Raw genomic sequence first — 14,084 nt, 5'->3', positions numbered from 1 at the left:
ACATGAAAGGGGTGGAGGGAATGCCTGGAAAGTGGAGAGAGAGAAAGGTAGAAAGCAACTCTTCTGAAATGTGAAGAGAGAAAAACAGGTTCTGCCCTGAGGAGGAATGGAACTGTTCCGGAGATACAGAGAGAGTCCCCCAACCTAAACGGCCGGCCTGCGAAAGGCCAGGTTTATTTCTCCACGCTCATCTTAGCACCATCAGGAAAACGAGAGTTAAAGGCCATTCTGCCTTACGTTTTCCCCATTAACGTAGACTGGATGTCAGTAGCAAACGGGTGGGGGTGACGCGGAAGGGCGCAACAGCATCTCGGTGAGGGAGGGAAGAAACTTCGCAAGAAGAGGAAGCAGCAGCTCCTCTCTTGGCCCCTAGCACCGGCCGGCGAAGTTGCGCCACCGACGCCCCTGCCCCGCGGGCGCCCACTCCCCCTCACCCCTCTCCGCACGCACTACTACGCAGTGCTCGACCCTTCAAACTGCCCCCGAAGTCCAACTACGCCTCCGCTTCCTCCTATCCCCGGACCCATCCCAACTAAGTTCCAGGGAAAGCTCCCGCCCAGAGCGCGGCCTGTTCCGGACAACAGGTGGGCAGTGGCGCCAGCAGGGCTGGGCCTCTCCTAGCCAGGCCCACTCCACTCCTCCCCGGCCAGGGCCCGGGGGCGCCCGGCTCTGGGACGGGGAGGGGGAGCTCGCTCCCTTACCTCCGCCATATTTGCCGTACTGACGGGTCACATCTCCGCGGCGGCCGCAGCTGGGTCACGGCCAGAACCCGGATGTGAGACTCGGCAACGGGACTCCAGCCGCCGCCGCCGTCTCTGCCGCTCCCGCCGCCGCTGCCTCGGCGGGAACGCGCAGGAGCCGCCCGAGCGCGCCCACCACACCCCACTCCGCCCCCTCGCGGCGCCCCGGCTGAGCAGGACTGGAAGGAAAAGGCCGGCGCGCGCGCGCGCGCGCCCCCGCGGCAGCCTTCCCCGGGAGGAGCGCGGAGGGGGCGGAGTCAAGGTGGGTGTTGCGGGGGAGGTGGGCATCTCAGCGCGGGGCGCCTCCCCTGCGCTAGCGGATCAGCTACTCCAGCTGGAGAGGGCCCGAAGGGGACCAGAGAGGTCAAGGAAAAGTGCCAAAAAAGCCGCGTCCAGCATTCATATCGCAGGGGAAAAGATACGTTATATTTTACATGTAGGCCTTTTTTGAAGTGCATTTGCTGGAAAACGGATGTTGCTGTGATGCAACAACGGCAACAGCGCAAAGTGGCGCGCTTTGAAACTGGCTGTCTCTTGACAAGTATTTCTCTCTCTCTCTCTCTCTCTGTTGATTCCTGACAGGAAACGTAAAATCCCACATCCCCAAATCTTGAGAGGTCAGAGCAGAGATTAAGAAAAGGGACTGTGGATAGGTAGTCTGCCATCCTCACATCTCATTTGCTTTTCCCCCACACACTTCCTGAGATGCCAGGAGCAACATAATTGTGCAACGTTTGAATTTTGCACAACTAGAGAAAATTCCAAAATGCGAAATACTAAAAAGCTGCTCTTTGATGGATCTCTGAATTGACTCCATGGAGGGAAAACCTACTTATTTGCAATGCCTGAAATGCCAGCAATTTGAAAGTTTACTTTAAAATATTGGCCTAGAACTACCAATTGGCCTTGATGCCAATGCTAATGACTGCAAAATAACAAACATGTTTCCCTTCCATTACTAAGGCAGATACTGGCTATTGCAAAGGTGATATTGAAACATGCAGTAACATACTTTACTAAACCAGTTTAAAAATCTTAATTTCAAAAAGACCGTTTTCCCCCCAAATGTTCACGGGTTCTTAATGCAATTTCAAAACTGACTACCCAAATCAACCAGTCAAATATAAAAAGTAATTCCTTCCAAATAATGTAATGCCGGCACTACAAAATACTGCGTAAATGTGCACATATACAATTTTTCTTTAATACTTAACTTACAATGGGCTGCTTTCTTAAATTATTTGTATTCCCTTAAAATTCTAGACTCTATTAAGCAGTTTCCTTTTTCCAAAGATTCAACATTAGTTTGAAATTCTTATGTCCAATAATAATTTGTGCATGAATAATTTGTGCATTTATAGGTATATGAAGTAGCTGCTAAGTGAAAGGACATTACCTGGTAATTTGACAGGAAAAGAGTCCACAGACAGTCTGTAAACCAATTAAACATAAACATCTGATGCACATTTTCTACTGAAAGAAAAGCAAGGGAAAGAAGAGAAAGGAAAACTTTAAGGTTCCCAAATCTACAAACAATTTTTACCATTAACTGTACTGTACAGTATTTTCATTTTATTTTTTTAGAATACTTATACTATAAAAGTGTTTTTCAGGATTTCTTGGGGGAATAAGTATTTTAGTATAGGTACACAGAGTTACCCTATTGAATTACCTTAGTCCTCTGGACTCAAAAATCATTTTCTGAGAAGTCAGCTTGTGTTTAGTTTTGACTTTGAGGTGCTTGATGGAAAACAGCTGAAGGCAAAGAACAATTGATGTGCATAGACCTGGGGTGGGTAAAGACAGAATAAGGGGCCTAGAGGTAGAAACTCAGGCTTCATAATACCGTGGGGATAAAGGAGGATTTTCCATTTAACTACCAAAGCTAATACATGAAATTTAGCTAGTTCACAAAAAGAAAATTAAAAAGCGTTGTGAAAATGCAAGGTACAGGAATAACTTGCTTGCTTAAACCCATTTACTCTTTGATTCTTCAGTTAAACCTCAACAAAAAATCCCAATTGTGATTAAAAAGCTGGGGATCGTGGTCCCTTAAGCTACTGAATGAATTCTGAAATTGTCAGGAAAATCAAATCTGGGACATACTTGAATGTGTCTCCCTCTTATTGATAAATGACTTTTAAGTTTATTAATATTGTGTATCATTTTTACTAATTTTAAGTGGCAATATCATTTGGGGGGAAAATTCCCTCTACATTTTTCCTCCCTTTTTTAATAAATGTGGGCTCAGTGCTTTTTTTTAAGTTCAGATATTCTGAAAATAAAGAGAAATAGCTCCAATATTGTAAGTCATTAGTAACACATTACTAATGAATTCAGTATGGTTTTATTCCCATTTTATTCTCATGATATACTTGTCTTTCAAAATTTTAGAAGCCACCTTAAGGAAAGCAGTCTTTCTCAGAAACTCTCGCTTACCTGTTCAGTATCAAATATGTAAAAAATTAACTATTCATTAGCCACAGAATCTTAGTGTTAGATGGGACCTTAGAGGTCTTTTAGTCAATTTCTACCCTGTCTAGGTAGGAATCCCTTATTATGTGTCCCCACTACCAGGCTTTTCCGCCTATCCTAAAACACCTCCAATGACTTACTGTCTGATGAAGAGGCTGCTCTTTTCAGAAAAAGCTGTATGTTTGGAACATTCTCCTTTTTATTAAACCGGAATCTATCTCCTTGTTACTTCCATTCATTTCCCTGAGTTTTTCAGCACTTTGGATTAATTCAACAGATGTCTTCTTTGTATTTAAGTGCAAACAATCATTATTTATACTTGGGTTAACAAAATATAAATCTTTAATGCCTACTGATACTAGAAGACCTAAAAACAAGACATGACAGAGTTAAAGGTATGAGAAAATTCACCAATACCTATAAGCTGTTTAAAATCATTAGTTTATAGTATTTATTAATGTGATCTCCAAAATGGTATTGTTAGAATTGTATAGTAAAATATTTAAAGTTAAACTAAAAAGTGTAATTTCAATTTTATGTGAGGTTTGTGGCTAATGTCCCAAAACAAAAAAATCACTATACAAAGCCTGAATAAATGCCTCTTGAGCTCCCATTCCCCACCTAAATGCTTCCTTATTTTCAGGCAAACTAACATTAACTTTCACCACATTTAAGCTTCTCAAAACTGCTGTTATATTGGGAAATTATTTTTAAGCAATTTACTAAATACTCCATTAAAAAGTTATTAAACATTTTTATAGAGGCTATAATAAACATACACACACACACACACATACCCCTCCGTTATTTTGCTTTTAAGAAAAGCATTTTAAGGTCACAATTTTACTTCAACCAGTACCTTAAACTAACCAATAAATAAAAGTCTTTGGTAATTTATATACCTAAGAAATATAACCTTTTATTCAGTACCAATACCTGACTCAAATGTAAGTACTATATACCTATACTACATAAACAAAATGTTATGCAGTTCAGGAACCTCTCAAAATGCTCCAAGAAAATATTTTAACAATTTAGACTCTAGGGCTGTTTGAATGAAACAGATTAATGCAGCACATTCGAAACCCTAAAAACAAATTCTCTACCTAGCTATTTTCAGAGTCCATGAGTCCCTTTTGAGATTATTTGGTAAACTATTTACTAAAATTTTTATTTGGAGGTGTCAACCTACACATGATGTGCAGGTAAAAATTGATGAATATCTACTAATTTGGTTGAAAATACCTAAATACCAAAAAACTTAAAAAGGATGTTTTTGATAAACTGAGAGTTTACCTTTACTTTAGTAGGCAGAATGCAGGTTACAAAGCAGTAATGCATTACATTCGGAAGCCCCACATCTATGCAAGAATCAGCATCATCTTTTTGTTAGTTTGGTTTTTATTATTAATGCCACCCCAAAACACTTACACAGCCTTTTGGTTCTTCAAAAAACAGTTTGGTTTTTTTCATAATTTTTACATAAAGAGTTTTATCAAGTGGCCCCATTTTATCAGATTATAACAAACTGTTATTTTTATAGTCTTAATACTGTTGACAGGTTATTTTTATCTCACCCAAACTCTGGACATTATTGGCCCATCATCAGTTCTCAAACACTGGAATATACAGAAAGAGTAATGTAATATTTATATTACTTGAGGGAGTTTGGATTTTCCCTCCCTTAATCTCCAAGTGTGCCCTTGCCTACCAGCATCACATCCGTCTTGTCTGCATTGAACCTCAACCAGTTGGTTCTTAACCACGTCCGAAACTCAGCCAGGCACTGGGAGAATCGAGCCACCACACCATCTGGATCAAAGGAAAGAAAGCCTCAGTAGTTACGAGACCAGAGATGATACCACAAGCTCACCATGTCTCTAATTCTCAGCCTGTCTCTAATTTTAAAAAAGATGGCCAGAAATTAGGACAAGGATCCCATGACAATTTTATGAAAACATTAATGAGCCTTGAGACATGCAATTTGAAACCAATGGTAAAGTAATAAAAACGACCCAATACATAGGTCGCCTCATTCCATCCATGATTGAAGAGTCAACTCCACGTCATCTGGGCTAAGCGGCCTCAGTAGACGGGCCAGTCTTGTAACTGCATAAGCTTTTCTGCAAAATTAAGAGTTATAGCGTTGGAGGAAGCTTTAGGACTAACAGGGGCCCGGAGAAGGGTAGTGACTCGCCCAAGGTCACATAGCAAACAGGGACCAGAGATGGGCTCCAAGCCAGAGATCTTTCCACGAAAAGCTGCAAGAACAAGGCCATTTCAAGGAGGGGGAGGCATCTGTCCCCAGGGATCTTCCCACGGACCGGGAGGACCTCATTCCTTCATATTAATGCCCTCTTCCAGTCTCTCTTCCCTCCCTCACTCCCTCCGAAAAGGGCCGGCTCGCCCAGGACCCCGCTCACCACGGGGACTGCGGTGCGAGCAGGAGCCTCCCGAGGGCTGGGACCGAACCCGGATCTAGAGGGAAAAAGAGGCGGAGCCACAGGGGGATGGTCAGCTTAGCCCCACCCCGACCGGATTCGGGGGCCGAAAGGAGAAAGGTGCGGAAGCGAACCGGGCGAGACGAACTCACACCGCAGCGGATTCCCGGCGCGCCGCGACGCCAGGGAAGAGCCGCGCCGCCGCCACAGCCAAAGCAAAAGACCGGGCTCGGAGGGGGTGCGCGGTGGAGGACAGCTGCGCATGCGCCTTGGGGGGGGGTGGCCGGCGCTCTCCGGGAGGGGGAAGCGGGCCGGGCGCGTTCTCTTGCAGCCCCTCCCCGGAAGTTAAGGGTCTTCCGGGCGGTGCTCTACCGTGGGGGAGGGGAAAGAGAGAAAGGGGACCGAGGACACTTTAGGAGCCCTTCATCCCAATCAGGACTAGGAGAGGAGAGATGGTTTATGGAGGCTGCACTTACAGCCGCTGCCGCTGCTGCCGCCGCCACCTTCACTGCTGCCGCCACCGCCTGAAGAAGCCCCATCCATCCGCCTGCAGCCGGGGAGACTCAGAACCTGGGAGGGGCCTGGGGCCCTGGCCGCCCGCCTCCTTTTTTTAGTCGTCGTCCGGAGCTTCCTTTTGCTCCACCAACCCTCTGCCCTCCCCTCCGCCTCCGCCCTCCTCCTCGGTCTCCAGCCGCCAGCCAACCGCGCGGCCGCTTGTTGAGCCCGGGCTCCTCCGTCTCCATGACGCCCGGCAAACATTCCGGAGCCTCAGCCGGAGCAGCTAACGCCGGGGGTTGGGGTACAGGGACGCCAGAAGCAGCTAGGGAAGGGGGTGGCCGACCACTCCACAGCGTGTCGCCACCATGCCCATCTCTCCAGTAAACAGCCGCAAGCAGCAGAACCTCTGGTTGTAAGTTCCGGCGCTAAAACCTTAGTCCATCCTCCTGGGTCCCGGAGGAAGCCCTTTTAGATCCTGTCTCTGCGTCTGGGTTCAGCCAGCCCTCGAAGCTCTCATGCGGCAGTGTCCCCTAACTTGGCCTAGTTCAGACTTTTTCAACCCCCAAACTGCTGTGTTTGCTCTACGGGAAAAGATCGGCTTTGTTTAGAGCCTCTCTTCCTCCTTAGCACTCTGGAGTTGTTTTTCCGGTCAGCCGCGTCATGCTTGTTGCCCCTTTCAGTCCTCAGGTTCAGTGAGCCACCAGACTGAACTTGACTATGCTCTGTAATCGAAGTTTATTCTGCCTCCTCATGCCATCGTGCCTTAAAACCCATTACTGCTCGCGACGTTCTGCCGTTTCTGCAACACTTGAACGAGAGGCTGGAAAAGAGCACACAGCTCTGTGGACTTGTTTTGCTTATAACAAATGGTCCCTTAGTAATGCCCAGCAATTGCACTAAAGATTCCTCATTAATCCACTCTCCCACACTTCCAGACCACTTTTGTTCTCTCTTCTCAGACCTTCAACATCTCTCCTCCAATCTTCAGCTGAGCTAATCTTTCTTTAACAGAACTTGTTGAAAGTTCTTGGGAGAGAACCATACATTCTTTCTTGAATATGGTTCTCAGCGTCTTTTTTCCATTCTACCACTCCACCAAAATAGTTTTTGTGAAGGTCAGCAATAGGCGTCCATCGAAATGCAATGGCCATTTCTCAGTTTCTTCTTAACCCTTCTACTTCTCGAATTTTGAATCACTTCATTTGGTTTCTGGGACACCACTCCTCCCTAGTTCTCTCCTTGTTTTATGGCTACTTCTTTTCAAAATACTTTGCTGGTACTTTTTCTTCTTTCCCATATCTAAATATTGGAGTGTTGCTGGGGTCAGTCTTTAAACGCCTTTTCTTCACTATTGTCTTATGCCTTTAAAAATCACCTATACGCTTATGATTCACAAGTTTATATCTCTAGCCAGCACCTCTTCCAAAAACCAGACTTTAATAAAATCAACATCTGCACTTAGAAGTTAATAGACATCTCAAAATTCATATGCAAAACTAAACTAATTTCTCCCTCTTATCTACTCTGCAGTCTTTGCCATTTCAGTAAATGACAATTTCTGCTCTTCCAGTTACCCAGTAAAAAAAACCTTGTTGTTTCCCTTGACTTCTCTAATGCCCCACTCCATCAGCAGATTCTGTCATTTCTACCTGCAAAATAAATCGAAACTACCGCTCTAATAGAAGTCCCTGTAACATTACAGTAACCACCTAGATGGCCTTACTAACACCCTACACATGGTAGTCACTGTGCTCTTCTCAAAACCCTCCAGTTTTTCCCATTTCACTCAGACTAAAATTTCACATCATTACAGAGTCCCACAGGATCTCACCTTGGACTCTTCCCTTTGGCTCATTGTTCCACAACAACATCAGGCACATTATTTTCCCACTCTAAGGCTTACGCATTTGCAGGGTTTTTGGGGGGTTTTTTTGGGTTTTTTTTGTTTGTATTTGCTGTTCTTTGGAATATGGCACCCCCAGATAGTGTCATGACTCACTTATTTCCTTTAGATGTCATCTTATCAAAAAGTCCTTCTCTAACCACCCCTCATAAAATAATACTTCTAATTCCCAGCATTTCCAGTTCCTCAACCTTGGTTTCAGCTTATCCATAAAACTTATCCCTACCCGATGTATAATATACATGTTCATCAGTGCATCTTCACCCAAACTATGGTATTCCATGGGGCAGACATTTTTGTTTTGTTCACTCTTATTGCCTTGAATGAAGAAGGCACTCAGTATTTGCTGACTGAACGAATGAATAATGTACTTCAGTGATATTGGTTACTGTGCATCCTGTCTGGTTTTTGTTTTTACTTGTAGGTATGGAAGTCTCAAAGTAAAATTAAGTTGAATTCCTGAATTCTCTTGGGAATTTCTTAAATAATGACAAATTCCTAAGAGATTACCTATTGAGGAAAGAATCAGGTGGGAGATGGGAAGTAGTATAACCTTCACATTTTGAGATAGCCATGTTATCCAGTTAAAGCAAAATTTCACAGACTTCAACGTTTACAACCATTGATTTGACCTAATATGTTATTTCTCATCTTCCTCCTTTTAAGACTTAATGCTGATCTCAGAAAGGATCCCATAAAACATGTGTTTATCAATTTTCCACTTTCTCTAATTTTTCCTGTATTAGCTCTTTCCCACTAGCTTAACAATCTCCCATTGTGGTAAAAACCACCACTCTTTCTGCAATGCATTGATCCCACTTCTCTGCCCAGTTCCTCTATTCTACTTATTTACATGTTCATTCATTTCCTTTTGATTCTTCCTTAGAGTTTTCATGTTATCTATCCACTTTTTTCCATTAGAGTCCTTACCATATTTACCTTACTCATAATTATTTTATTTCCCAATCTTGACAATTTCAAAATTTCTGCCATATCTTAGTCTGCTCTAATGCTTGCTTTGTTTCTTCAGACTTGTTTTTTGCCCGTTGATATGCTTTGTAATTTTCTGTTGAAAGCTGAACATGTTGCATCAGGTAATATGAATTGAGGTAAATAAGCCCTTAGTGTGAGGTTTTGTGTTTATCTGGCTAGGAATTAGGCTGTGTTTGCTGTAGCAGTAGGTTTATGAGGCTTCAATTTCCTCTAGTGTCCTTGTTTTTGTCTCTTTTTTTAGGTTCCCCTGGAGACTCCGTCATGGAGTCTGAGCTTTGTAGTTCTTCCCATTTCAATCCCCTGTTATTTTACTGGAGACCTGGTGGTGTGGTGGTAAGATGTTGGTAGGAGAAGTGTTCCATAATCCTGTAATTAGGTCTTAGTCTTTTAGTGGAGCTTTGACCCTGGGCTGTGACCTTCAGAAGTTGTTTCTCAGATTTTTTTCCTTGGGTGAAACAAGAGGTCTAGAGGAACTTGGAGTTGGGTATTTCCCTTCCCACATGTTGATGAGGCTCTGCTAAAATAATTTTCCTTGAGGGCAGGCCTTTGTTAAGAAAAGCTGAACATTCTGGGTATATTTTAGAATGTTCATGCCCTATCCCCCTGCTGGAATTATGAGGGCGTTTTTCTTTGATCTTCTTCCCGAGAGCCTGATGGGTGTCATAGTAGGCCTCTGAGGCTGGGGCCTGGGAGTTTTTTGGTTTTTGTTTTTAAAGATTTTATTTATTTATTTGACAGAGAGAGAGAGAGCGAGAGCAGGAACACAAGCAGGGGGGGTGGGAGAGGGAGAAGCAGGCTTCCTGCTGAGCAGGGAGCCCGATATGGGGCTCGATCCCAGGATCCTGGGATCATGACCTGAGCCGAAGGCAGACGCTTAACGACTGAGCCACCCAGGCGCCCCGGGCCCTGGGAGTTTTTATCTTTCAAATTAGTTTACACTCAGTCTCCTGCAATTAGTCAATTACCCTTTAAGGTTTCCTACCATTCCCTGGCCCCAGTTGGAGTGTCTGTACCCAGTAAGTTGTGATTTCTCCTGCTTGTCTGTTTTCTCCTGCTTGTCCAGCTTTCTGGCCAGTGGTTTGTCTATAAACTGATCTGATGAATCTAAAAAGACGTGTTGATTTTCAGTTTGCTAAGCCTTTTTCTTGTGATAAAAATAACATTAGTGACTTTTGTGGTCTTTACATGTTGGACCAGAAACGTCTGTGTTCACTCTTTAACCCTTGCAGTCTGTTGTCTCTATTTCTGTACAGAAACTATTCAAAGGTCAATAATGAGTGACCAAAAGGTTTCAAAAGTCACAAGTCAAAAGTCAGTGCCTATTTTCTGATCTCTTTTACCATCTCCAGTTTCTTCCTTTAGCTCTGTTACCTTCTCTTTGTGCCTTTAGGTTTTTATTTGGGGACTCTGTTCATTTATTATCATCTCCATGCAAAAATTCTCAAATCTGAATCTCTAGCTCTTACTTCTGTTCCTTGAAATTTACTTTACTCTTGCATTTTCAACTGCCACCAGACAGCTCCACCAAGATACCACTGATACCTAACATGACGTGTCTACAGTTTAACTTCTTACTTCTAACTTTACTTAGAAGTAAGGACTAATTTAATCATCACCTTAACTCTACAAGATACATACTATTATTAACTTTAATGTACAAACAGATTAATAGCCTGTGAATTATTGGACGAGTTTGAGCATTTAAATTGACTTTTGAGTTTAAGCTTTCTTACTTGTAAAATATGACTATTAAGTATCTTACAAGTTATTTTAAGAATTGAATTAGAAAATATAGGTGGAAGTTCTTTGAAATTTAAAGTTTAAGTGGCATTGTTATGTAAGTCCTATCAGTTCTGTGTCTGCTATCTTTTAAGGGTACTTGAGATATGTTTTATAGACATGGAAATGACTGTTATGAGGGGAGAAGCTTTTTTAAATACTCATGGATCCATAGGAACAGGAGGCATGGCATGCCACACTACACAGGAGGCCAACTGGGAAAGCAGAAGGGCCAGTCAGGAGGTAGAACAAGCTGGAGGAAAACATGGGCAAGCACCTTTATTGTGGTTTCCGTGGGAGGAACAGACAAAGCAGAAAAAGCAGGTTTAGAATTGGCTCATTTGGATAATTTCAAAAGGCTCTGGTCGTAGGGACTATCTCTAGTTGTCTGGTTCCTGTTCCAAGGGTGATTAGGGCAGGTGGATAGTGGCCCAGAAAGTGAGATCTCTGAGAGAGCCCAATAAAAGGAGTTGGTTAAGGGTTTAGGCTCTGGATTGGTTGGTTTGCATACGAAAGGGTGCTGGCAGATGAGTCCCTTACTATGTTCAGGAATTGATTAGCCTTGGGAGGGGCAGTCCCTCCAGGGTCAGCAAGTTCTTTGATGTCAAAGCATCAAAATGCAAAAAATAAATAGACATGCTGAACACAGGTGTATTTTGTATTTGTTTTATTTCTACATCTGCCACGCCATGTTAAGCCTTGATTACTTCTCATCTGGGACTATTCCCATAGCATCTAACTAATGGTCTTACTTTTAGTATGTTTCTGCATACAGCTAAATTTTTCTGAAGCATAGTTCAGGTCACTTTACTCTTTTGCAGCAAATAAAATTTTGTACTTCCATTATAATCATGTACATGTTTTAGCTCTTTTATCAGACGATAAGCTCCTTAGGGCTCATATCTGATTCATATTGTATCCCTGCCAGTGTATAGCACAGGGCCTTATGTACAGGAAGTGTTTTATAAATAACTCGAATGAATGGAAGAAATTTATTTGGTTTACATTGGAATTACCATCTTCCCACTAAAATAAGGGACTAATACAGAAACTTTCACAAGCCACACCTATTTTTCCTCTTGTGATTATTTATTCATAGTGAGATTTCTGTACATATAGCATGTTTTTAATGTCATTTGCCCCTATTTTCATGGAAGTGATTATCAGGAGTTCTTTCTATAGATACCAATTGAATGCCCTATATTTTTCAGTTATTGCCCTAGATAATGAAGATACAGGAGTCAAAACAAATTAGGTCCCTGCTTTGGAAAACTCAGTAATGTACATACACCTCTACATGACCACTTGTATGATGACTCTGTTTTCAGGTGTAGTGGTTTTCAAAGTGGTTACCTCCTGAAATCTCAAACCTTCTCTAATTTTCCTCTTTTGAAAACATATATTTTCTAATACAGTTAGAGATGTACATAAATTTCTCACATAATTGGCTACAGGCATGTCTTTCAATTTCTTTCAAAAAATGGTCTGTATTTTCGGATTTCCTACTCTGTCAGACAGAGTGCTAAGAGCTAGAGCTGTAACTGTGAACATGATAAACATGGTTCCTTCCCATAAAACTTACAGTGCGAAGATGTGGGAGAGTTCACTGATAATGCTCTCTCATGAGATACCAGTAACTACCTAATCGATAAATGTAACATCATTCACTAATTCATTTCTAATTGGGTCCTATAGAGAGTAAAAAAGGAAGAACTGGTTTATGAGTAAATGTGATATTTCATTATGTATCTATTCAGTTTGAGATGTCTTATAGACATTTAGCTGGAGCCACCCAGTAGGCTGGTAAACACGTGAATATGAAGATTGCATGTTTTGAGTTAGATATAATGATTTAGGGATTATTTATTCAACAAATATTCATTAAGCAGCTACTGTGTGTTTAGTATTATTGTAGGCATTAGGGATACAGCAGGGAACAAAACAGCCCCAAATCCTTACCCTCATGAAACTTAAATTCTAAGTGGGGGAGAGACAACTAATTCATAAGATATTTAAGTAAAAGATGCATTATGTTTGTTAGTAAGTCCTAACAAGAAAAATAAAGCAAGGGCTTATGAAATATTTGAGAGGCGTGTTTGACATTTTTAGATAGGGGAGTCAGGGAAGGTTACACTAAGAAGGTGGTTTTATGTAAAGACCTGAAGAAAGGATGCTAAACATGTACATTTATTGGGAAGAGCATTTCAGGCAAAGGGGACAGCAAGGGCAAAGGCTACGATAGGAAAATACACCTGGCAATATCAAGGATGCCAATGTGACAAGAGCAAAGTATACAAGGGAAAGAGTATTGAACATGAAGTCAGAGATCTAACAATGCATGTAGAACTTTTTAGGTCATAGTAAAGGCTTAGACTTTTACTATGAATGAGATGGTAAACAAATGGAGGATTTTAAGCAGAGTAGTGATATGATCTAACTTGTGTTTTAGAGGATCACTCTTGGCTGCCATGTGGAGAACAGATTTCAGGGGATCGAGGTTAAGCAAGAAGAGTTAGAAGGCTGCTGCAGCAATCCAAGAGAGATAGGATAGTTATTTGTACGAGGATGGTGGCAACAAGGTTGATAACAAAATGGTTGGATTCAGGATATATTTTGAAGTTTTCTCACCTGAGCAACTGAAAGAATAGCATTACTTTTAACAAAAATGGGGGAAGACTGCTAGAAGAGTAGGTTTGCTGGACAAGGTAAGGGTGAGATTGTCAGGAGCTCAGTTTTGGACATGCTAATTTTGAGTCAGAGATGTCAAGTAGGCAGGTGGGTATATGGGTCTAGGGTTCAGAGGAAAGGTAGAGATATATATTTGGGAGTCATATAGATGGTATTTAAATCATGCATTGGATGAGTTCACCTAGGCTATGAGTGTAGACAGATATAAGAAGAAGTCCAAGGATGAACATTGCAGAAAAAGTAGGAAGAAAACCAGATAAGAGAAGTGTCGTACAATCTAAGTTAAAAAGAAAGAAGGAGCAGCTGGGTAAATTCTGCTGATAAGTAAGATGAGAACATTGGCAATTAATATTGTAGAGGCAACTGGACCTTGGTAAGAATTCTTTTGGTGGAATGATAAGGGCTAAAACTTGACTGGATCAGGTTCAAGAGAGTATACACAGAGGGAAATTAAAACAATAAGTACAGACAGTTCTTTCAAAGTAGTTGCTATAGTTAAAGGAAAGATGAATGGATGGTAGCTGGAGAGGCAGACAGAATCAAAAGAAATTCTTTAAGATAGGAGAA

At 42.1% G+C, this 14,084-nt stretch overlaps 2 protein-coding genes across 13 annotated transcripts in view; one reads left to right on the top strand and one right to left on the bottom strand.

The window, feature by feature from the left end:
- MIER1 (MIER1 transcriptional regulator) overlaps positions 1 to 6,277 on the bottom strand; it is a 61,829-nt gene extending 55,552 nt beyond the window's left edge. The window contains exons 1-3 of one of the 11 annotated variants that reach the window (XM_031030333.2): positions 6,133 to 6,277; positions 4,927 to 5,027; positions 2,137 to 2,210 (exon numbers count right to left, since the gene is read on the bottom strand). In XM_031030333.2, the coding sequence (XP_030886193.1) occupies positions 2,137 to 2,210; positions 4,927 to 5,027; positions 6,133 to 6,199 (242 nt within the window). In that variant the 5' untranslated portion in view covers positions 6,200 to 6,277. Of the gene's footprint in view, positions 1 to 701; positions 903 to 2,136; positions 2,214 to 2,412; positions 2,471 to 4,926; positions 5,028 to 5,638; positions 5,754 to 5,808; positions 5,924 to 6,132 lie in introns of those variants that run through there. The other 10 variants (XM_081818599.1, XM_081818598.1, XM_031030329.2 and 7 more) reach the window with 10 other exon arrangements.
- A 47-nt stretch (positions 6,278 to 6,324) lies between these two features.
- The window catches only part of DNAI4 (dynein axonemal intermediate chain 4), an 89,840-nt gene continuing 82,080 nt past the window's right edge, over positions 6,325 to 14,084 (top strand). For both annotated transcript variants that reach the window (XM_081818597.1, XM_081818596.1), the window contains exon 1: positions 6,325 to 6,566. In XM_081818597.1, the coding sequence (XP_081674723.1) occupies positions 6,520 to 6,566 (47 nt within the window). In that variant the 5' untranslated portion in view covers positions 6,325 to 6,519. The remainder of the gene's footprint in view (positions 6,567 to 14,084) is intronic.

Source organism: Leptonychotes weddellii, chromosome 4 (assembly GCF_054177405.1).
Source record: "Leptonychotes weddellii isolate Sample4059 chromosome 4, ASM5417740v2, whole genome shotgun sequence".
Lineage (NCBI taxonomy): Eukaryota > Metazoa > Chordata > Mammalia > Carnivora > Phocidae > Leptonychotes > Leptonychotes weddellii.
The sequence above is the reverse complement of the archived record's forward strand: the minus strand, read 5'-3'. Positions and strand labels throughout refer to the sequence as shown.